Source organism: Notothenia rossii (genome assembly GCF_949606895.1).
Source record: "Notothenia rossii genome assembly, chromosome: 9".
NCBI classification, from domain to species: Eukaryota; Metazoa; Chordata; class Actinopteri; order Perciformes; family Nototheniidae; genus Notothenia; species Notothenia rossii.
In genome coordinates, this window is record NC_136907.1 from 5,473,005 (window position 1) to 5,496,055 (window position 23,051).

Sequence of the window (23,051 nt, forward strand, 5' to 3'; positions counted from 1 at the left end):
ATAATAAAAAGCAGCAAAATATCAAACTCTGAGGACAATTCTTTTATTTTTTTTATAATAATTAACAATTTTCTGTTATCTAAGTTTAGACCAAATCATATTTATGCTTTGATTTTTCCGTAGCCACGGCGATTAGATGAGCAACACCAATATAATTGATGATGGTTTTGTAATTTTTCATCGTGAAAGGGCAGAAAAGGTCGTTTTTTAGCTTCTTAAATATACAGATTTTCCGCTTTTCGCTGTTTTATCTCACATTAAACTAAGTGAATATCTTCGGGTTATGTACTGACAAAACAAGACTTTAGAAAATCCTTGATTTTGAGAAACTGGGACTGACATTTTAAATTATTTTCTGACATTCAAGATAAGTCAACATAGAAAATAAGTGACGGAAAACAGATTTTTTCTCAGTCTACATTACTGTTATCCCATTTCCAGGCAGTTGTCAAATGAATATGTAGAGAATGTACAAAATGTTGGAAAGAGCAAATAGCGGTGCAGATGTTTCCGCGCCACATCTGCATTTCAAATTTCTGAACATCTATTTAAAATTGACGTTCCAAAACCATTGTCCCATATTTAGATGAACTCAATACTCGGTTTAATAGGAACTGAATACAAGGCCAAAACCAAAGAGGGTGAGGCACTGCATGTCACTCTTCATTTTCCTATTGTCAACATAATATTGCCTTCCACTGTGGCCAGATAACAGGAGCGCGGCCGGAAGCTCTGTGGCGTCAGAAGATATTAAAGTGAGCCGGTTTGCTGTCAGCGTGAGTCTGCAGAGTCTCAGTGACTCAGCGTCAGAGTGCCAGCTGCAGACAGACACTCAGCACAGCCCCATGTCACACGTTAAAGCTGCACTTTAAAGGAGCTAAAGCCACACTTATCTTCGGGGTATCTGAGGCTTTAAAAAGAAATGCTACACTGCTTGCATGTAAACTGTCATTCTTGGTGATTTCCTTGTGACTCTAAATGGGGAACGTACATTAATACTTAATATGCTGATGGTGTGTTTGCTGTGCTAGCGGCATGGCTGTAGGGCTGACGGTCTGTTGGTCCAAAACATTGGCCCAGACAGAAATATATATACAGTGTGTATATATATATAAGGGGGATTACTATAAAACTCCTGTCACCTCTTCTTCTTCTTCTGCTTTGGGTTTACTGGCAGGACGAAAACCACTTCACGGTGTATACTGCCACCCGGAGTCCCCGGAGTTGGGGAAGGCTTCAGTAGAAGCTGCTGGGACCCCCAGCAGCTTCTACTGAAGCCTTCCGAGTAAATCGCCAGAACGCCGACACCTCCTCATCTCCACCGCTCCCATGTTTTATTTTGTGTTGCCATAGGTTATTCTCTCTCCGTTGGTGCGTGGGGCTAATGCTAATGCTAATAATGCTAATGCCAGCAAATACAATGGCGGCTTCACAAAACTTTCCAGAGTTTTACGGGGCGTGGTTTGCAATTCGCCCAGCCAATCGAAATTGGTACTTTTTTCTCCCCAGGAAAGTACCACCTCTCTAGAAGGCACTACAAATGGGGGTAAAAGTTCTCTTGTTGGTGTGAACACGAAATCCCAGGATCTATCGGAACTAAACGGGAAAAGTACGGGTAAAAGTACTCCGGTGTGAACCTGCCTCATGTACACCCAAATGATGTTATTGCAACTGTACACGCTCAGACTATTTAATCAACTAGAGACCATATGAGTGGCTTTCAAACTACCCAGATAAACATCAGCCAAATCACAAGCAACTCAGTGAGAACAGCCGTTTAACCTTTACTGAAGTACAGCAGCAGCAGAGAGGCCTCTGGGTAAATACTGCAGCAGCAGAGAGCCACTTCCTGTCAGAGCCCACACATCAAACAGGGACATTCATCATGTGTTTAGCTCTGAGGTTCTCTCTCTCTCTCTCCGTCTGGAAACATTCTTGCATTTCTATTTCTTAAATATTCAGAGCAACTGGCTCTTAAGGCGATTTATGATTTTTAGCCACAAACATCAGCAAAGTTTAACCTCGGTAAAAGAGAGCGGGAACACAACGCTAAAGTGCAAAAAAAATCCTCCAGTTTAAAGTGCTGCTAAAACATGGTGAAAATCATGGGAATAATTTTGTTTAATATTGAGATCATGATTATTCATTGACTTTGCACATCATTTCGAGATTTGTATTTTACTTAGCAGTGGATTTTCTTGAAATGTTTAAATTGCATTTACATTTGAAAAAGTCTCATAAATAAAGTTAACATTTAATAATATTAACACACATACAAATAAATTATATAAATAACACATACATCTACTGTGTTGTAACCTACTGAAAACAACTAAAAGCTAATTTTATATGTATAAAATAATGTATTAAAGGTCACCCGTCCCCTTGTGTGTTATGAAGGTTTTTCTGCATGTGAACGGTCTGCAGAGTCACAAACCCTCAAAGTACACCCTGTAGGGAGTAAAACTCTAACACAGAGAAGACCTGTCTATGCTGCCCCAGAACGCCTCGTTGGACATTTCTCTTTTTCCATTGTTTGCTTCTTGGGTTCTGTGACGTGTGAACACCCAAATCAACAACAAATGACCGGATTGGCCCAAATGGACCAATCCACGGAGCCCCTCACACACCAGGACCCCTTGGCTAACTAACAGGGAGTCCCATTGACTTGCATAGAGCTCCCTGAACGTTGGTAATAGACGAGTTGGGATGGTGGAGAAATGCTCTCTCTGTCCCGACCAATCAGAGCACACTGGGCTCACAGGGAGGGGTGGCAGGAGCTCCAACAAGCCGTTTGAGAAACCAATGTGAGTTTGGAACATTGAACATTTTAAATCTATTCTAGTAGACCTCAACAATGGAAATATGATCAGTAGAAATGGCCATGACATGGGACCTTTAAAATGTAATTAAACCAAAATAAATAATCAAAAATGTCAAAGGGCATTTACCTTAACCCTTAAAATGATATACAAATGATAATAATATAGAAAAGTCATTTAGACCAAAATAAACCACATCAAATATGTCACTGCCACAACCTTTTGAAAAATACAAGCTAATATAATCATAATAATGATAGATGGAAACAAACTTAATTTCCCACACACTAGCTTCCTACTCCTGCTACTAAACACCAAGTGGAGGTTTTTCCTTTCCGTCCACAAAACATAATAATATGAGACACTTTTTGCTCGTTTCACAGAAATGTTTTACAGCAGTGATTTATCTCCAGCGGCAGAGGAGGGCGTGTTGCACCGGGATAGATTACACAGAGAGGCTTAGGAGAAAGATGGATCCTCTGATCAATGTGTCAGCAGCGGGCTCTCCTCTCTTAAGTGCTGAAAGTAATCTGGAGTGATTTACAATATTGACCAGGAGGAAGCCTTCACCCTTCAGAGGATCTGAAGTAACCCCCCCCCCCCCCCACCCTGTGCCCCATGGAGAGCACTGTGACCCAGGGCCAATAACACAGGGGAAATCACGTGGAGTCAATAGGCGCGTTCACAACAAGTACTTTTCCCACAAAGGTTCCTGAGAACTCTTTAGTTCTGATGAACTAAGTACAGATCGCGTTCACACCGGAAATTAGTTCCCGAGGGAGGATTAGGCAAATGAAGCCGCTGACGTCACTTCTTCTTCTTCTGCTTTGGGTTTACTGGCAGGCCGCAAACAACTTCATGGCGTATACTGCCGCCCAAAATCCCCGGCCGGAAGTCCCCGGAGTTAGGGACTGGCTTCAGTAGAAGCTGCTGGGACTCCCAGCAGCTTCTACTGACGCCTTCAGAGTAAACGGCCAGAACGCTGACACCACCTCATCTCCACCGCTCCCATGTTTTATTTAGTGTTGTCATAAGTTAGTCTCTCTGCGTTTCTGCGCTGGGCTAATGCTAATAATGCTAATAATGCTAATAAAATGGCGGCTTCAAAACGTTTTTGGGAGTTTGACGGGGCGTGGTTTGCATTCCGCCCAGCCAATCAGACACAGGAACCTTTTTCTCCCACGAAAGTCCCTGCTCTCTAGCAGGGACTGAAAAGGGGGTAAAAAAGGTTCTCTACAACTAATTTAGTTCCTGGGACTTTTTGGTGTGAACGCAACTAAATCGTAGTTCTCAGGAACCTTTGTGGGAAAAGTACTTGGTGTGAACGCGCCTAATAGGTAAGATAAACAAAAAACAATAAGAATATGCTCTCTCCACAGAGGTCTACTTTGACTAAATCTTCACTTCCTTGGTTTTGACAGAGGCTAAGTGGATGTGTTACAGTGATAAGCAGAATCAGGATTTCCTGCGTGATCACATTACACTGCATTAATGCATCTTTACTGAGGGCTCGTAAACTGTACTTAGCAATGCTCTGGGACTCTCATCCAATTACTTTAAGCCCTTTTGGAGTTGTCTACATTATTTAACAGAAAAATCAAGTTAAAGATTTATATTTGTGATAAAGATAGTGAAATCACTTATATCCAATCATGCCTTATCCTAATATTAAAGAACATGTCCAGAATACACCTCTGTATTATTGAGTAACATTACTGACATTAGATAACGGACCTGCTTTGATATTTCTTATTTGTTGCTAAATGTAATGGTGTCACAATGCACAACCCTACTGATGATCATTGGGATATTTAAAAAATGGAATAAGAATACTGTAGATATACATGGACTCACCCGAGGTTCTGATTATGGTTCAGTGTACATTAGGGCTGTACCCGAATATCCAGGTTTTTTTTCCTAAATGTATGCTATCAATAAAAGCGAATTGCCACATTCTTCTACTATATTTATACTTTTTAATTGCACTGTTAAAATGCGGAAATATATACAATGTCAGCTTGGGCGCCTGATATCGCTTTCACTCACAGCGTCACGAACGTGAACGTCACGCTACACTTCGCTTCACCCACCTGAAAACTAAATGCCGAAGACTTCAGCTGTGTGGGACTATTTTAAATTGGACGACGATAAGACGAAGGCAGTGTGCCAAATATGCAATATGAAACTGTCCTACCACGGCGGCACAACAACTGTGAAAAGTCACCTGAATGCTGGAAGTAGTAGCTCAGCTTAGCTTAGCTTAGCGGTTGTCCAGTTGCCATGATGCAGCTGCTTGATCCACCGTTTAAACAGTAACGTTACACATGGTAAAAACGTATATGTAAATATATCCAGAGCCCCGAAAAATGGTATTCGGGAGAGCCCTAGTGGACATATCACAAAAAGTTATTTTATCAGGCCATATCATTCCCAGATTTTTCCTTTCTTATGTAAAAATGACTGTAAATTAAATGATACAAACACTACAGAGACCCCCCCCCACCCCCACCCCCTTCATCATCATCCCAACATGACTCACCAGAACTCGATCTCCGACCCTCAGATCTTTATCGCCTCCTTTCTTCACGGAGCCGCTGTCGGACATGTTGGACCCCGACTCGTTCCCTGTCCTTATGGTGCTGTTGAGCAGCCCCTCCCTCAGAGGCATCACCACCACCCTCTGGCTGGGGGGGGGCACGCCGTTGCCCCCCTGGTTCTGGGAGTCGATGGAGTGGCTGTCGCTGCCCTCGCCCGCCTGCTGCCGGTTCAGTTTGGAGGGTCTGGTGAAGATGCCCTGCAGAGCCTGGCACTCGAAGTACCGCACGCCGCCCACCGACCCGTCGTTCTTGCCCACCAGGTCGTTGAGGATCACGCCGGCCCACTGCCCCGGGGCGAACTGGGTCTCCCCGAGGTACGCGATGACTCCCAGCTTCACTCCGTTCACCCACACCGTCTCTCCCACCGTGTAATCACCAAGGACTTCATCGCCCTCTTCGGTGATTTTAGTGGGTGTGGTGGGCTTCAGGGGAGTATCTGGAGACAACATGAGTTTTATTAGTTATGATTTAGAGCAGTAACATGTTTCACATAAACAAAAGCAGGCAAGAAAAGGCAAGAAACAGAAGGGATGCATGATTTTAAAACAAAAACTAATTGTGATTATTGATGATTCGTGATATTAGATTAAAAAAAATGAAAAAAAAATACATTAAAATGGTCATGGTCTGAATTATTTTTAAAGGATTTATTGTCAAACAAGGATTTATTTTAGGTCTGAAGGCTGGGACTTCTCTGCAGTGCCACTTCATTTAAATATTTTGTACATATCGTGGCTATATTTCGACATCTATTGCACTTACTGCTAATTGGATAATGCGATTTTTGACAACATTTTGAATTACTGTGCAGTCCTTATGGACACTGAACAAAAACAAAGAATGCAATAAAATGAATGGAAAATTAGTACTTCCTATTCCTACTCCAAAACCCTCCTCATTTGATAAGATATGATATGACAAACCTTTATTTACCCCAGAAGGAAATTCAGGTGTTATAGCGGCAACAGAATAAAAGTCAAACACAGGATGGAACAGACAAGTGTTTGCATAAGGGTTATAAAAATACAACTGTTAGAGCCATTTTCTGTGTTAACAATGAGTGTATTAGTTTCTGATTAATTTAGATCTTAATATATTCTTTCCATTTATGTATTAGTACCGAATTAAATATTCAGAGAAAAACCTTGATTTACCGCGAGCCACACCTGTGATATAAGGAAGGGGTGGGACTGAGCGTGGGGAGGAAATTGTCTCCAGCAATGCACGGGGAATGGGAACAGTCTTTGACCTCACGTTACACTGATCATTTTGTTTATTTTGTTTATTTAAATGATATGGAAGCAAATAAATCGGCCAAGGAAGGCAAATAAATCAGTGCCTACAGAGCTTTATTTGGATGTTTTTTAACGTGTGAGTCAAGAAGCGGATCCCTGTTGACGTGGCCCAGTTTTAGATATCCCACAAGAATGGGCCACGACGACAACTGTTGAAGATACAACAGATACAAGAGAAAAATGCTGTATATCCATGACTTGGTATGCAAATGCGATTATCTTGTACATATAGTAACTAAGTCTTGCTCTGTCTCTACATGGACTTGGGGGTCAAGTTGTAAACAGAGCCTACATTGTGAGATCATCCACTATTCATCCTTTAGATTGCGTCATGACGGGAAAAAGAGAGACAGAGAGAAACATGCCTGTGTTGCAGCATCCAGCAACACAGTGCACGATTATGTGTGACTCTAATTCCTCCTGAAAGTGGGTCAGAGAGTGGTCTCTGTGATGTGCCGCTGATTAACCCGCCGTGCAGCACTGAGGCCTGTTAGACATGAGCTGGTTTCATTTCATATTTTCCACAGCAGCCAGTAAACTGAGCAGGCCTCCATTAGCACACAGTCTGCTGCGCCACAATGCCAGGAAGAGTGTGTGTGTGTGTGTGTGTGTGTGTGTGTGTGTGTGTGTGTGTGTGTGTGTGTGTGTGTGTGTGTGTGTGTGTGTGTGTGTGTGTGTGTGTGTGTGTGTGTGTGTGTGTGTGTGTGTGTGTGTGTGTGTGTGTGTCCCAATGACTCTGCTTTATGCCTCAATTGCTCCCATATGTTGTGATGCGAGACACATCCGGGACAAAGTACACATTTGAGGTTTTTATGTGATGATGATACAGTTTTTAGGAATGTGCTGCTTCCAGTAGAAGTTGGTTTTGGGGGGAAATGTTGCTGACTATCATGCTTTCTCCCAATATATCTGCAGAGATGTTGTAGGTTTTAAGTTTTAAGCAAATTCCATTTTTGTTTTACGGTGAAACCCATTTGCTTTTGTCTGAATCAGGTCAAATGTGTGTCGTTTAGTGATCATCATTTATCAGCTGACTAAAAGGTATTGACAGTCAGGTCCCTCATTGATCTGTAGTAATGTGTCCAAATGATTATCGCCCAGAGCAAACAGACATCAGCTGTCAGTCACCCAGTGTTTGACCTTCAGAAGACAACTGCACACAGCAAAATATATTTAAAATGTTTTCTCAATGTCGGATAAATAAAGTATATATAATCCATGATGGTCCAGCATTTCAGTTTCAGTTTCTATCCCAATTGAAGTAACACAATGACAGGGCCACTCTTACAGTATTACAATAATAGACTGAGTGTCTTTAGTGACTTTGTCCGGAAAACGCTGTCTCAAGTTTCTGCTAATGCTAACCGAACATTTCCACTGCAGCAGCTTCCCATTAGAACATTTAATAAGAAACCTGAGTTGGCTTTTATTATGAAGCAATCACAGGAAGTGCAGTTGTCATCAAAACACTCATTGTTGGCCTTGTATTGGCAGCAGACGAGTTTGAAAGTTTGAGCTTGACAGGCTAAGGGGCGGGACATCTCTAAGCGGTTGACCAATCACAACAGGACTCTTTAAAGTAGAGACAATACATACTGATATACACCTGAACATCAGCAGGAGAGGACTCTTTAAAGTAGAGACAGTACATACTGATATACACCTGAACATCAGCAGGAGAGGACTCTTTAAAGTAGAGACACTACATACTGATATACACCTGAACATCAGCAGGAGAGGACTCTTTAAAGTCGAGACACTACATACTGATATACACCTGAACATCAGCAGGAGAGGACTCTTTAAAGTAGAGACACTAGATACTGATATGAACCTGAAAATGAATGTCAGTTTAAGTAGCCTTTTGAATGCAGGACTTTGACTTGAAGCTGTGCCCCCCTCCTTGCACAGTGCGGGCAGGAGATGTATAATTATTTAGTTGTAATGGAAACACAGGATACACCATGTGACTCTGGCAGCAGACCCATGATTTTGGGTTGCCGCGGCAACAGCAGAGCGAGGGCAGAAGGATCCTGGGCCAAGGGAAGAGAGGAAACACAAACCCTCACTTTCACTATTGTGCTCGGCCTCCTCCCACCACCCTCTGAATCCCACTATTCATCCGCTGCGTACAATGAGACCTCCACAGCTTCCTCCCTCCTCCCCCCAATTATCCCCCCAGCGCACGCACACACACACACACACACACACACACACACACACACACACACACACACACACACACACACACACACACACACACACACACACACACACACACACACACACACACACACACACACACACACACACACACACACACACACACACACACACACACACACACACACACACACACACACACACACACACACACACACACACACACACACACACACACACTGTATCATCTTGTTCTTTTGTTTTAAATTGGGCTCATCAAGGCTGATGCTGTCCGTCAGAGCAGCAGACGGACGGTCCGAGCTTCAATGTTTTTACTTCTGATTCATTTGCTGCCTTCAATTGTGCTCTGTGTGTTGGTGTGTGTAAGTGTAAGGGTCAAATCCTACATTTAAGGGGAACAAATCCACAAGTTTAGGCAGCTCTAGTTAAAAAGAAGTTTATTTTTGTGAAAATTCCTTCCAACTAAATTATTTTCTTTAGGTTCAAGATTTTGATTTCATTTTTTATGTTGAACAGAATCAGATGCATCTTTTTTCTGTAACATTTGTTGTGTTATTAACAATTACCTTTTTGATTATCATTATATATTGCACAAAATGCAGTTTTCAGACTCTCAAATGTGTCATAGGAAATTGTATGTAAGAGGTAATGGGATAGACGTTTTTTTACTTTTTCTGACATTTTAAACACCATTAATTAATCCAGGAAATAATCTGCAGATTAAGCAATAATGAAAATGACCATTAGTTGCAGCCATTATGCATTTCCTTAATGTATTGTCATACTGCCAGGTTACAGGAGGTCTGGAGCTTTACATGGACTCACATTGTCTGATAGTTATCCGCCGAACAATGAAGGAAACTAAAGAGATTTATTCAAAAATGGTTGCAGATGAGATCAAAACTGATTTCAATCTCTGTCACTCCATACGCGTGCCATGGTTTACCTTATTTTACATTCAAGGAGGAAATAAGTCAATTCAACCATCCATTAAGGCACATGTGTCAAACTCAAGGCCCGGGGGCCAAATCAGGCCCTTGGTGGATTTAATTTCGGCCCGCAGGATCATTTCTAATCACTATTAGATCTGGCCCGCCGGTATATTGCTCTCACACCTTCACTCCATCCTGAGGGTCTCCTCCGCTCAGAGACTGAGCCCAAACATTGATGACCTTGCACCCAAGATGAGATGCCAAGTATCTGAACTAGCGTCACAGAGCAGCACACTGAGTTTAATGGATGTTTCCTTCTGCACTTTCTCTCTCACGACAACAGGGCATGTTTTTACACAGCATACCACAGCTGTTAGGGCAGAAACAAGTGGTTTCAGGCATGTGGTGTTTCAGATAAAAAGCTCTATTATTCTTTGCATGAATTTGCATTTAACAACTTCATTTACAAGGACTTCACTAGCATGCCGTTTTACCAGGTAATCAACCATTTAACAACTTAAATGACTATTATGGACACACACGAAGGACTGAACATCAGAGGATGCAGTCGTGGATCTGTGTTTGTTTAATGAAGGAGCTCTCCCTTTAGTATCACTGGGTGTGTCAGGGCATTGTGGGTAATTCTGCAAATAAAGGAGCAGCACTGATGAACTGTCTGTCAATACTGGATCTACAGGACGGTGAGTCGATGTGATGAAGTCCCTCTGGTATTTCACTTGATGGTCAGCGTGAAGCACACATTTCTCTCGGGCTATACGATTGAATTAGCCCTGAAAGCGCTCTATATACAAAATAAATATTCATATAAAACCACACATGGATTTATCCTTGACCATCAGCATGTTATCACATCTTCTGCTGTAAGCTTTACTTTTAAAAGCTGCTCTTTAACTTGAATAAGTTCATCGTAAAGCTGCACAAATCGATATTCCTGCACAGGGAAATAAAACTCAACCCCGTAGCTCCACTCAGCAAAGGGAGGGTTTTAGGAGTCGTTAAGATAATTTGATTTAGTTTTATGGATGCAGTTTTACTGTTTCAAGCTAAAAGAGGCATTTTCTTTTAGAGATCACTCCTAGCTGACACATTACATATAGATAAGGGGTTACCATGCCAATGATGTGCTTATAGCACTACCATTAGGAAGTTCAACATAATGCAGAATTGAGGCATACGTGACAAGCAATCAAAAGGAATTAGAAGAATTTGTATTTTGGGTGCAGTAAGTGCAAGTGTCTGATCCTTTTGTCTCAGGGTATATGCAGGAATCCTGAAGTCAAATGTAAGACCTTTTTTAAGACATTTTGAGACCTCATCGCCACTTTGGGTTTTAACCGGTTACCTTGGCGACACACTTTACCTCACATTGACTATATACAGTATTGATTGTCCTTCCTCCTTATCTTCCAACCATTTTCAGTATTTTGAAAATGTAAGTATTTTTGGATTTTTAAGTATTTTTGGAACTTTAAGTATTTTTAGAACTTTAAGTATTTTTGGAACTTTAAGTATTTTTGGAACTTTATATATTTTTGGAACTTTAAGTATATTTGGATCTTTGGACCCTTTCCATACATTTTAAGACCTCATCTCCACTTTGAGTTCTAACCGGTTACCTTGGCGACACACTTTACCTCACATTGACTATATACAGTATAGATCGTCCTTCCTCCTTATCTTCCAACCGTTTGGACGCAGACTTGCATTTCCCCATAACGATGTTGCTTAGCAACCGGCGTAAACGGGCCTTCGCGCGCTATCAAGCAGTGAGCGTGCGATGTCCTCTTCAGATGACGTCACATCCAACGGGATGCCATAAATAAAGTACACAGAATCACACTACACACCTACGCAATGATTACATTCAGGCACACTGTAGAATACAACCTCTTTGGACCATTTATATACTGATTGAAAACAAGCTACAAAATGTAACACCTTTGAAAATGCCCTTTAATACTTTTTAATAGCCTTCATTTTCGCTAAATTGATTTATCAACTTGTAATACTTTTTAAGACCCCGCGGACACCCTTTGTCTCCAAAAATGCAACTTTCTACTCCTGTGACTGAGATATTTTGGTTCTTCCAAGGTCACTGTAGACACGTTGGAGGCACAGCTCAGTGGATTTCACATGAAAGGCAGATAGAGAAAGGCTCCGATCCTCTCCTGTTTTCGCACAGCTTCTCCTGGAGGAGGAACAGTTCTTAAACTGCAGCAAAGTAAAGTCTGCCAACTCCCGACACAGAGGCCCTTTATCACAATCTCCAGCTAAAGCCAACCAACAGGAGGCTGAGATTTGGAGTGCGAGGCCAGGTCAGTGTCGAAACTAATCCCTCCATCGAACCACTGAGGCAGCAAACTCTTATCCGTGTTAATAAGCGTGGAAACATGTCACAGTAGGGGCACAAAGTACTAATATGAACCTGAACATGAGCAGAATAGGGCCCCTTTAAATCAGATTGATGTCTCGAAACATTGTCCTCAGTCTTAAGAGAATCCTCTGTAATGTGAATCTCATTGGTCAAACACCCTGTTCATGTAAAGGATATTATTATACATATTTTAAATGTTGAAACTACCTGCAGAAAGCACAGTATAGTGACATGATTGTGTATTTTCATTGTGTATAAACAGGATGTGAGCAAGCTAATGCGTGTTTAACCCACAGACAGCAGTCACGTTAGCACAGCAAGCTAACAGCTGCTAAAATGCTACGTTAAGGGATTAACATTGTGAGCTAATGTTCGTGATAAGGTCAGAAACATTGCAGATACGACTCCAGATGTTCTGCCTTCCACAGACACAGAGACAAACATAACAAAAACGTAATTCAACACACAATAGAAAGCTATTTTTGGTAACTCTCTTTCAAAATGCTAATAGATGCCATTTAAAAAAACAAGGGAAATAATATGCTTCTTTTGATTTGAGATGTGTTTAGATAACTCAAAAAGCTCTCTCTTATTAACAGAAACGACCAAAGTTTTGAAACTTTAGTTTGACTTTTGACAAGCTAACAGTGAGTCATGGTCCATATCACACTTCACAATTTAATTGCAATATCTATAGATATATATTTATTTTCTAATGGTTTAGATATGTTAAAGGTTTGCTATAAGTTGATTGTTGGTTTAAATATGTGCTTGTACTTGTTTAATAGACATGCAGAATAAATTAAATGCATCTCAATCTCAAATAAAACACTTGAACATTATGATCTGGAGTGGGATAGAAGTTATATCCAACTTATAATTGGCTTTTTTGATAGAAAAAAACAAGACAAACCGTTAACATCTTATTAAGTAACATCGCTGACAGTGCACTAATTATAAACAGTGCATGAATCAGTCAATAAAACACTTCCTGTGTGGGAACAACTTCCCTGGCTCTCATGAAATTCCACAGTGAACATGGACCATGACTCACTGTTAGCTGCGTCTGATAACAGCCTCTCACACACACTGAGGATAATGAGAAACACACGCATAGCAGCCAGAGCAGGCGTGCTGTTCCTCTGTTGTGTGACTGAGAGTGGAGCTGTAATTTAGCAGAAACTCAACTAACATGTGTGTGTGGAGCTGGTGTGAGGGGGCTGTCACGTGAGCTGAAGGCAGGGAGGATAAACACAGAGAACAGCTGTGATTACCTTCTGCAGGCAGGCTGTAATTCTGATTCAGGGCGATTTCAGGGAAGTCTCATTTTGGTAAGTAGTTCAGTTGCTCTAAGGTTGACGTCGCGCATGAACCTCGTTTCTACATTTCACCTTTTTATTTGGGATTTCTGATTAAAGGTGGGGTGGGTAATTCACTTCAGAAACACTTGTTGTTATATTCCATGAAATGCTCTTAACGTCCCGATAGCAATGAATATATTAAATGCTTTGACAATAAATCCATAAAATATATCATGTGTGGAAGCCGTGGCGCTGTAAAAAGCACGACCAATCATCTGCCTCGGCCCGGCTAAAATAACTGGATGGCCTACCTGCCTGTCAGCCTTCCATCTGTGCACAAACTTATCTCGTGCCCTCATTGGTCATGTGCGCGTTCGTGTGTGTTGGAGGAGGGGCTCTGTAAGGAAGATTTTTTTCGGCTGCGTACTTTCAAATTCTAGCGCACTCGAGCTGGTTCCTCCATTCTTACCTACGTACCCTACCTTTAAAGCATGATGCTTTAATTTGGTATAATTTTATAGCATCATTTATTTTATATTTATTTCTTAATTTTATATAATAATTTTGTATCCTTTATTTATTTTTTATACATTTCTTAACATTGTATTTAATATATATCTTATTTTGTATTGATCTGATTTATTTCAACACTTTTTATTTTTTGTGCTTTTTTCCTTTAAAGTTTTATTTGTATTTTTTTTTTAAACATTTTTATGTATTTCAACATTTGTATTTGTCTTTGTCGAAACCGTGCCACTAATTGTGCCGCTTTTTCGGCTCAGTTGAGGCCCCACGCAGTCTGCATGATCGGCCTGTAGGGAGGGACGGCCCTGATCATAACTATCGTTGTTTATTTTAGTATTATCCTATCGGAGGGAGAGAGTTGCATTCACAGTGCTTGATTTTAGTGCTGTGGGAAATAAAACATATTTCCCTTAACAGCTTTATGAAAAAAAAACTTTTAATGCAAATAAAAAAATGCATTCTTCCCTGATACATAAAAGGTGCTATCTGGATGTACAAATACATTAGTCTGATAACAAGCACTAAATGCTGATGTACAATGATCCACTAAAGTTTCCTATAGCAAATGTGTTGTTGTTTATTTGCAAACCCAACAGGTGCAGAGCAGCATTAGCTTTCGAGTCGCTTTCCTGTCCACCCGAAGAATATAAGAATAAATATATAGAAATATTCACTCTTATGTTTAGTGGTGGACATGTAACATGTGAGCTTTCCCTCTGAAACCGCCGTGAAACCAAAAGGAAACGAAGATATACTTTGTTTTATAACGCCTGCTACATTCCACATTATTCATAAAATCCATTTTTAGTATTTTAAAACAGGATTAGTGCAGCCGTGAAAATGAAAAATCACGACACAAACTGTATAAAACCACGGAGTATGAAAATAATTATCACCACAGAAGCAATTATTCAAACCCCGGCCAAGTTGGACGAAGTCGAAAGCCTCTCGATGAGTATATAAATACACAGGTCTTTATTTAAATATACAGTATCTTAAATGGAGACAGCGTGGCACCTTTCAAACGGCTGAAAGCTTACACCATTTTGTAGATTAGACAGTAAAAACCCGAGCAGAGGAAGTTAAAGAGAGCAGCTTCTGTGCGTGTAATCGAATGCAGCTGTGCTCCTCTGAGTCATAAAACAAACAAACCCTCGGAGCGGCTTTAAAAAAAAAAAAATGAAATTCCCATTTTTTTCCCAGGCGTCAGAAACAGGAAGTAACTTACTGTCTTTCGGGGGCACTGGGCTGGAGGTTCTTCCTGGCCCCCCCGGTGAGGGGCTGGCGTGTTTGGGCCCACGGCCAGGGATCTTCAGCCCGCTGGACTTCAACATGTTCATTCTGCAGGAGAGGGAGGACCTGAGAGCGGCTCCCCAGGGAGGAAGGCGTTACAGCGGGCACTAGATGAGGGAGTGGGGGCTGTCGCTCTCCATGGTTAGCTGGGGGGACAATAAGCAGACATAAGTAGAAAGAAACGAGAAGGATTTAGGGGGGGGGGGTTTGTTTTAATCTGTCTGTCTTGCAAAAAGATATGTTGTGTTTTGATCTCGTTATGTAAAGCTCTTTGAGCTGCATTTGTATTATGAAGTTGAGGTATATCGTTATTATTGTCAAACCAAAGAGACCCAAAGAGAACCCCAAAGAGAACCCCAAAGAGAACCCCAAAGAGACCCCCAAAGAGAACCCCAAAGAGAACCCCGAAGAGACCCAAAGAGAACCCCAAAGAGAACCCCAAAGAGAACCCCAAAGAGAACCCCGAAGAGACCCCCAAAGAGAACCCCAAAGAGACCCCCAAAAAGAACCCCAAAGAGAACCCCAAAGAGACCCCCAAAGAGAACCCCAAAGAGACCCAAAGAGAACCCCAAAGAGACCCCCAAAGAGAACCCCAAAGAGAACCCCAAAGAGACCCCCAAAGAGAACCCCAACGAGAACCCCGAAGAGACCCAAAGAGACCCAAAGAGAGACCCAAAGAGACCCAAAGAGAACCCCAAAGAGACCCCCAAAGAGACCCCCAAAGAAAACCCCAAAGAGACCCAAAGCGAACCCCAAAGAGACCCAAAGAGAACCCCAAAGAGACCCAAAGAGACCCAAAGAGACCCATAGAGACCCAAAAAAACACAGAGAGACCCAAAGAGACCCAAAAAGAACCAAAGAGACCCAAAAAGAACCAAAGAGACCCAAAGAGACCCATAGAGACCCAAAAAAACACAGAGAGACCCAAAGAGACCCAAAAAGAACCAAAGAGACCCAAAAAGAACCAAAGAGACCCATAGAGACCCATAGAGACCCAAAAAAACACAGAGAGACCCAAAGAGACCCAAAAAGAACCAAAGAGACCCAAAAAGAACCAAAGAGACCCAAAGAGACCCATAGAGACCCATAGAGACCCAACAAAACACAAAGAGACACAAAAAGAACCAAAGAGACCCAAAGAGACCCATAGAGACCCATAGAGACCCAAAGAGACCCATAGAGACCCATAGAGACCCAAAGAGACCCATAGAGACCCATAGAGACCCAACAAAACACAAAGAGACACAAAAAGAACCAAAGAGACCCATAGAGAATCGAAGAGACCCAAAGAGACCCATAGAGAATCAAAGAGACCCAAAGAGACCCAAAGAGACCCTTAGAGACCCAAAGAGAACCAAAGAGACCCATAGAGAATCGAAGAGACCCAAAGAGACCCAAAGAGACTCAAAGAGACCCTTAGAGACCCGAAGAGACCCAAATAGACCCAAAGAGACCCATAGAGACCCAAAGAGACACAAAGAGACCCAAAGAGACCCATAGAGAACCATAGAGACACAAAGAGAACCAAAGAGACTCAAAGAGACCCATAGAGAACCATAGAGACACAAAGAGACCCAAAGAGACCCATAGAGAATCAAAGAGACCCAAAGAGACCCAAAGAGACCCTTAGAGACCCAAAGAGAACCAAAGAGACCCATAGAGAATCGAAGAGACCCAAAGAGACCCAAAGAGACTCAAAGAGACCCTTAGAGACCCGAAGAGACCCAAATAGACCCAAAGAGACCCATAGAGACCCAAAGAGACACAAAGAGACCCAAAGAGACCCATAGAGAACCATAGAGACACAAAGAGAACCAAAGAGACCCAAAGAGACCCATAGAGAACCATAGAGACACAAAGAGAACCAAAGAGACTCAAAGAGACCCTTAGAGACCCGAAGAGACCCAAATAGACCCAAAGAGACCCATAGAGACCCAAAGAGACCCAAAGAGACCCATAGAGAACCATAGAGACACAAAGAGAACCAAAGAGACTCAAAGAGACCCATAGAGACCCAAAGAGACCCAAAGAGACCCATAGAGACCCATAGAGACCCATAGAGACCCAAAGAGACCCATAGAGACCCAAAGAGACCCAAAGAGACCCATAGAGACCCATAGAGACCCAAAGAGACCCAAAGAGACCCAAAGAGACCCATAGAGACCCAAAGAGACCCAAAGAGAGCCAAAGAGAAACAAAGCGACCCAAAGAGACCCAAAGAGACCCATAGAGACCCAAAGAGACCCAAAGAGACCCAAAGAGAAACAAAGCGACCCAAAGAGACCCAAAGAGACCCATAGAGACCCAAAGAGACCCAAAGAGACCCAAAGAGACCCAAAGAGAGCCAATGACACCCAAAGAGACCCAAAGAGACCCAAAGAGCCCCAAAGAGACCCAAAGAGAACCAAAGAGACCCAAAGAAACCCAAACCAATATTGTGGGTTGGTTTGTCGCTCAATACTTTACAGGGATATTAAAACATTCATAATGATAAAGAAACAATAATAATTTAGGGAGGGGGTATTGTTACAATCTGTCTGTCTTGCAAAAATATATAATTAGTTCTATATTTGCTTTTATCTGTGTGTTTTGATTTAGCACATGAGCTGCATATTTGTATTATGAAGTTGAGGTATATCGTTATTATTATCAGACCAAAGAGACCCTAACCCATATTGTGGGTTGGTTTGTCCCTCAATACTTTACAGGGACAATAATACATTCATAAATATAAAGAAATAACAGGTAAATAAGCAGAATGATAGGGGAGGCGGGTTAAAAGATGCATGCTAATGGGTGACCAAGTCTCAAAACCTGTATAAATGGAGTAAAAATGTTCAAATAGAGCTGCAACGAGTAGTAGGTTGATACTTATTTGATTATTAATAAAAGGTTTTCATGCAAAAATCAGGAGATGCTGTTTCCAGCCTCTCAGATATCAATACGTCATGCATTCCTCTGTTTGATATCATTTCAATCTGAATATCTTTGGGCTCTAGATGAACAAACCAAGACATTTAAAGACATTACCTTGGACTTTAAAGACTGGGATGGACCTTTCTCATTATTTTTTGGTATTTTATAGGTCAAAGGATTGGCAGATTAATCAATAATGAAAAAAATGGCTGTTTGTAGCACTAAGTAGATCAGCTCACATCTCACAATCTCTAGCTGTTTGTTGTTTCAGTAGAACAATGCAAAAGGTCTTTTTTCTAAACGTTTGCAATTTCCAATGACTTGATATTTTACATTTGTGGAGGTATTCGTGGTGAAGTGCAGCAACACGGGGGGCAGGGCCCACTTAAGGGTCACTAGATACATCTGAGGGGTCATCAAAAGGTGATATATGTTCGACATGTATTCTCATTCCATCCCTTTTTTCTTGAGATACATGTAGTACTTCTTCCTTGTCAGGCTTTTGAAATCCTTTAAATAAAACAATCTAAGAAGAGAAGATCACTATTTCGGTTGCTGAACTACTCCAATCCCAAATAAACCATAACAAAGAGTCAGCAGTGTTGGTAACCGCTGATGTGAAACTGGCCCTCTGGTGAGACTCTAACATCATTTATTGACATTTACATTTCTGTTCTTTAATCCTACTTTACTCTCAAATATAAAGACACAACATCAACTAATCCTTTTGGGATCTGTTTACCTTTTGCAGTCTGGTTTTCTCCACCATAACAAGCTCTATTGGCACCAATAACTTGGGAGGGCTTCACTGGTAACACTGAGTGAAAAGTATCCAAGCACCGTGGGTTTATTTCTGGCTACATTTGTGTCATTGGCTTCTCATTACAGCAAACCAAAAAGGTAGAAACTAATGAGATATGGGCTCGGTTTCAAAATAGTACTACCACTACGAGAAGCTCTACGTTTGAAGTTCAGTTTTGTCTTTGTTGTAGTTATATTCACCTATGTTGAGGCTATTTTTGACTAGTTTCGCCTAAGTTATATCCAGGTTACTGATAAGATAGTTTTGTATCTCTTATCTTAACATCTGGAAATCCAGCTGTAGCATTAGAGGCCCTTAATAAGTGTGATCATCATTACATGTGTCCCAGTAAATCCATCATTATTAACAACACCTCATTTATTCTCACATTCTTTCATGGTTAATTTATCAATTTAATAACAAGCCTGAGAGTGGGTGTAGGCTGGCGCCCAAGTGGAGCATGGCCTACAAATCAAGGCTCAAAGGCCATTAGGAAGATATGCTGTTATAGCCTACAATAAACAACACACATCTGGCTGAGGCTTTAAACTGCACAACAGGAAAGAAAGGAAAGAGCACATTTAAGGGATTTCATAATGTCCCATATGTAATACCTACATATTAACATGGATTTAATTTTGAGAGCAATCAATCCTGTTAAACCAATTGAGAATGATGGTTTTGTTGAAAGATAAGTCTAAAAATAAAAGGCCCCTGAGTGACGACTGGTCTTTCTTTATATAAAGGAAGCTATTCTTCATGTAGGCCTGGATTAAATCTCAAATCCACACCTGATGTGGGTGAAAACAGCATGAAAGCATCGGGATGACAATGCGCACCTCCACAAAATGTAACACAACGCCAGTTTGATCCATTGTTGTAGCTACTGCGGCAACGTGGTCCACACTGCCCTTCACATCAAACCCTCCCATGCAAAAAAACCACAACATAAAAGCACATTAATGCATGAAAACACTCACCTCTTTATGTGGAAATTACAGTGTCCAAAGGGGGTGTCCGACAGCCGGCCAACTTTCAATTTTCTCTCCAGGAGAGGGGGATTAGTGGCAGCCACTCCCTGGGATGCAAATATGGATGCTGAGCAGGAACTGAAAGGGAGAGTCAGCGTGGATGATGGTGTCAGCAATATACCGGTGATGGCTTAGCAGTATCGGCTCATTTTCCACCCAGAAGCATAGGTAAAAGCGCAAAAAATTATCGACGGGTTTCGTTGGTTTTGGTATCCGAACACTGACATGCAAGACCCGAATAGAAACGCAGCATCAGCAACACCCAAAAACAACTTTTCTGTTGTGTGGCTTTTATTAAAAACGCGTTGAAGTCTGCATTGCCGGATAATATTTGCTATTTTTTCGGCCTCTTCCCACTCTTGTCGGTGTTCCCCTGTTAGCACAGCCTCCTTGTGACTCAACCCACCGGCTACACTGAACAAAGGGGCTGGGAAGCAGAGCCTCCTGGGGGAAGAGATGAGAGTATGTCTAGCTCATCTCAGTGACGTACTCCTTTCACAAAAGAGGGGATTTAACATTACATGTGCTTGTCAATCAACATACATGAGTCACAATGGATGACTCATAGGTATTGTTATTCGTTGGCATTCCCCTTTTCGTTCGGCTTTCATTAAAATGGACAAAAAACTATTTAAAGCAATATTATGGCACATTTACACGGTTCCCAGTGTTCTTCAACCGCTCTTGTCTGTGCATTTTCAAATAGAAAACACTCCTAGTCTCAGTTGTTAAAGTTACAATTTCACACAAATGTAATAGTGTTTTAAACATTTAACATCTGCCGAAGAGAGAAATGGTTACTAATGATTCATAATACGGTTTTAAACCACAACAAAACAAATTATGTATATTCGCAAAAACGTAGAAAAGCTAAAATAGCCAATATTGTGAAAGCAGTTTGGTTTAGGATCCCTTTGAAATCGAAAACAGGCAATCTGTAGACAGCTAACCGGCTTATTTGAGATATCTGGAGCATAGTGAATATATGGAAGAATGATAAAGGCAATTTAGTGGTTTGCAGTCAATAGCCATGGTCAACACGTGAAGCCATAAAAACGCGTGGGCGATTCATTCTCATATTTCTCTGATGTTGTGGGTGGGGTCAAAAAGGACCACTTTGCCTTTTCCGGCTCCATTTAAAAAGCTCGGATTGGTCAGAAAAGCAAAGAAAGTTTACACTGATTGGTCAGTTTTCTGCTGCTGGGAGGGCCCCAGTTTGACAGCTGTACCGGGAAATAAAGGACTATAATACCACAATTAATTATTAATACACGTATATGATAACGAATAGCACATGTGCAAGTGATTATCATTGTCTATTAAGGATTTAAGCACATTCTGTATTTATTGAATGGTCAATTTCAACTATTACATTTGTTTTAAATATGTTCTCTTGCCTTGTGTCTATCTTGGTAAACAATCTATGTATCTACACAGTATCTTGCAGCTTTACTAATCAACATTATTATCTCTGAATTCAATGACTATAGGCCTACAAAGTGTGATAGGTTGACCCACAGATAATTATCATCAGTGTCCCTCGTCTCTAAAGCATTTAAGCATCTTTAATTTGGTTTTATGGCCTGCTTCTTTGTTCAGTCTCACTGGTCTTATTAACTCCATCCCCAGCCACAGGAGGCTGCTATTTTCAGTGAAAAGCTCTGATAGCTCCACTGGTTGCTAACTCTCCAGTACCAAAGATAGACAAAGTTAGCTATACATCCAGACAGATAACATGAGTGAAGGTTGATCCATGTCTGCAGGATGTGCTAATGCATTAGCTTTGTTATTGTTATCATAATCAACCAAGCATTATCCAGTACTAAACCTGTTTTATAGAAGAGTGAAGAGTTGCAGCTGGTACACTCTCAGGTGGATTTCCAATATTGAACGAGGAAAGAGAGCGATTGCATCATAAGGATCAGATTTAAAGGAGGATTAGTCAGTGATTAAGTTTGATGTGTATAGTATGCAGCTTGTCTACAAAAATAACTCACAGGTAATTTTTGTTTTTCGTTGTTGAAATGTTGCAGTTTTTTCTGTCAGCCACTAGATGACCCTGCAGGGCTGTAAACAAGTCGACTGCATGTTATGTATGTCAGATATGTCTGTGTCATTAGATGGTTCACAGAAGTGTTTCTGTGTACTTACTATAGAATAGATAGAATGGGAGGGATGAAAACCTCTTTAATGGTCACACATGCAGAGCACACAGTGACATGTGTTCTCTGCATTTAACCCATCCTAGTACCAGGAGTCTAGTACTAGGAGCAGTGGGCAGCTATTGCACAAACTCAATTAGAAAATATTAAAAAATAAAACACAGTTGCGTTGATTTATTGAGTATATCAATTTAGTCCTTGTCTTAGTTCCTTAGATATCATAACATAACGGTTAATCTCAGGACATTTATGTCAAGTGAATACCTTATTAACCCTCTTGTTGTGTTTGTTTCCCCCCCTTACTTTGGTGTTCTCGGTCAAATTTCACCGGTCCTGTTTTAACTGCTATTACATTAACACAAAAACCATTAATTGTCACCAAATTTCATTTAACACCCTTTCAAACTGTACATATTGTATCAGACTACTGGTATACATGAACAACTGCAGTAAATATACAAAGAATAGACACTGAACATGTATTGTGTGTGCCAGGTGTGATCCATGTGGGGGGATGGGCACATAAGAGCGGGAAAACACTTCAGCCATTGTATATGTTCAAATGTATACTGTGAAGGATATCAGAAAGCCTTAATGCAGGGGTGTCCAAACTTTTTTCACGGAGGGCCACATACGATATACGAAGGGCTGGGCTGCTCACTAGAGGTATATTGCCTCATAAGTTCAGTTATAAGTTAGCAAAATCAATCAAATGTAGGTAAATGATGCTTGTGAGTGCTGGCAGCTATTCCCTTAAAACAGAAGCCTCAGAGTGATTATAATAAGGAGAAATAGG

The 23,051-nt window shown here is 41.2% G+C and overlaps 1 protein-coding gene across 1 annotated transcript in view; it reads right to left on the reverse strand.

Moving 5' to 3' along the window:
• Nucleotides 1-20,541, reverse strand: part of clip2 (CAP-GLY domain containing linker protein 2) — a 51,591-nt gene extending 31,050 nt beyond the window's left edge. The window contains exons 1-3 of the mRNA XM_079648657.1: nt 20,043-20,541; nt 15,280-15,490; nt 5,362-5,855 (exon numbers count right to left, since the gene is read on the reverse strand). Coding sequence (XP_079504783.1) covers nt 5,362-5,855; nt 15,280-15,391 — 606 coding nt within the window. The 5' untranslated portion in view covers nt 15,392-15,490; nt 20,043-20,541. The remainder of the gene's footprint in view (nt 1-5,361; nt 5,856-15,279; nt 15,491-20,042) is intronic.
• Between the last annotated feature and the right edge of the window lie 2,510 nt (nt 20,542-23,051).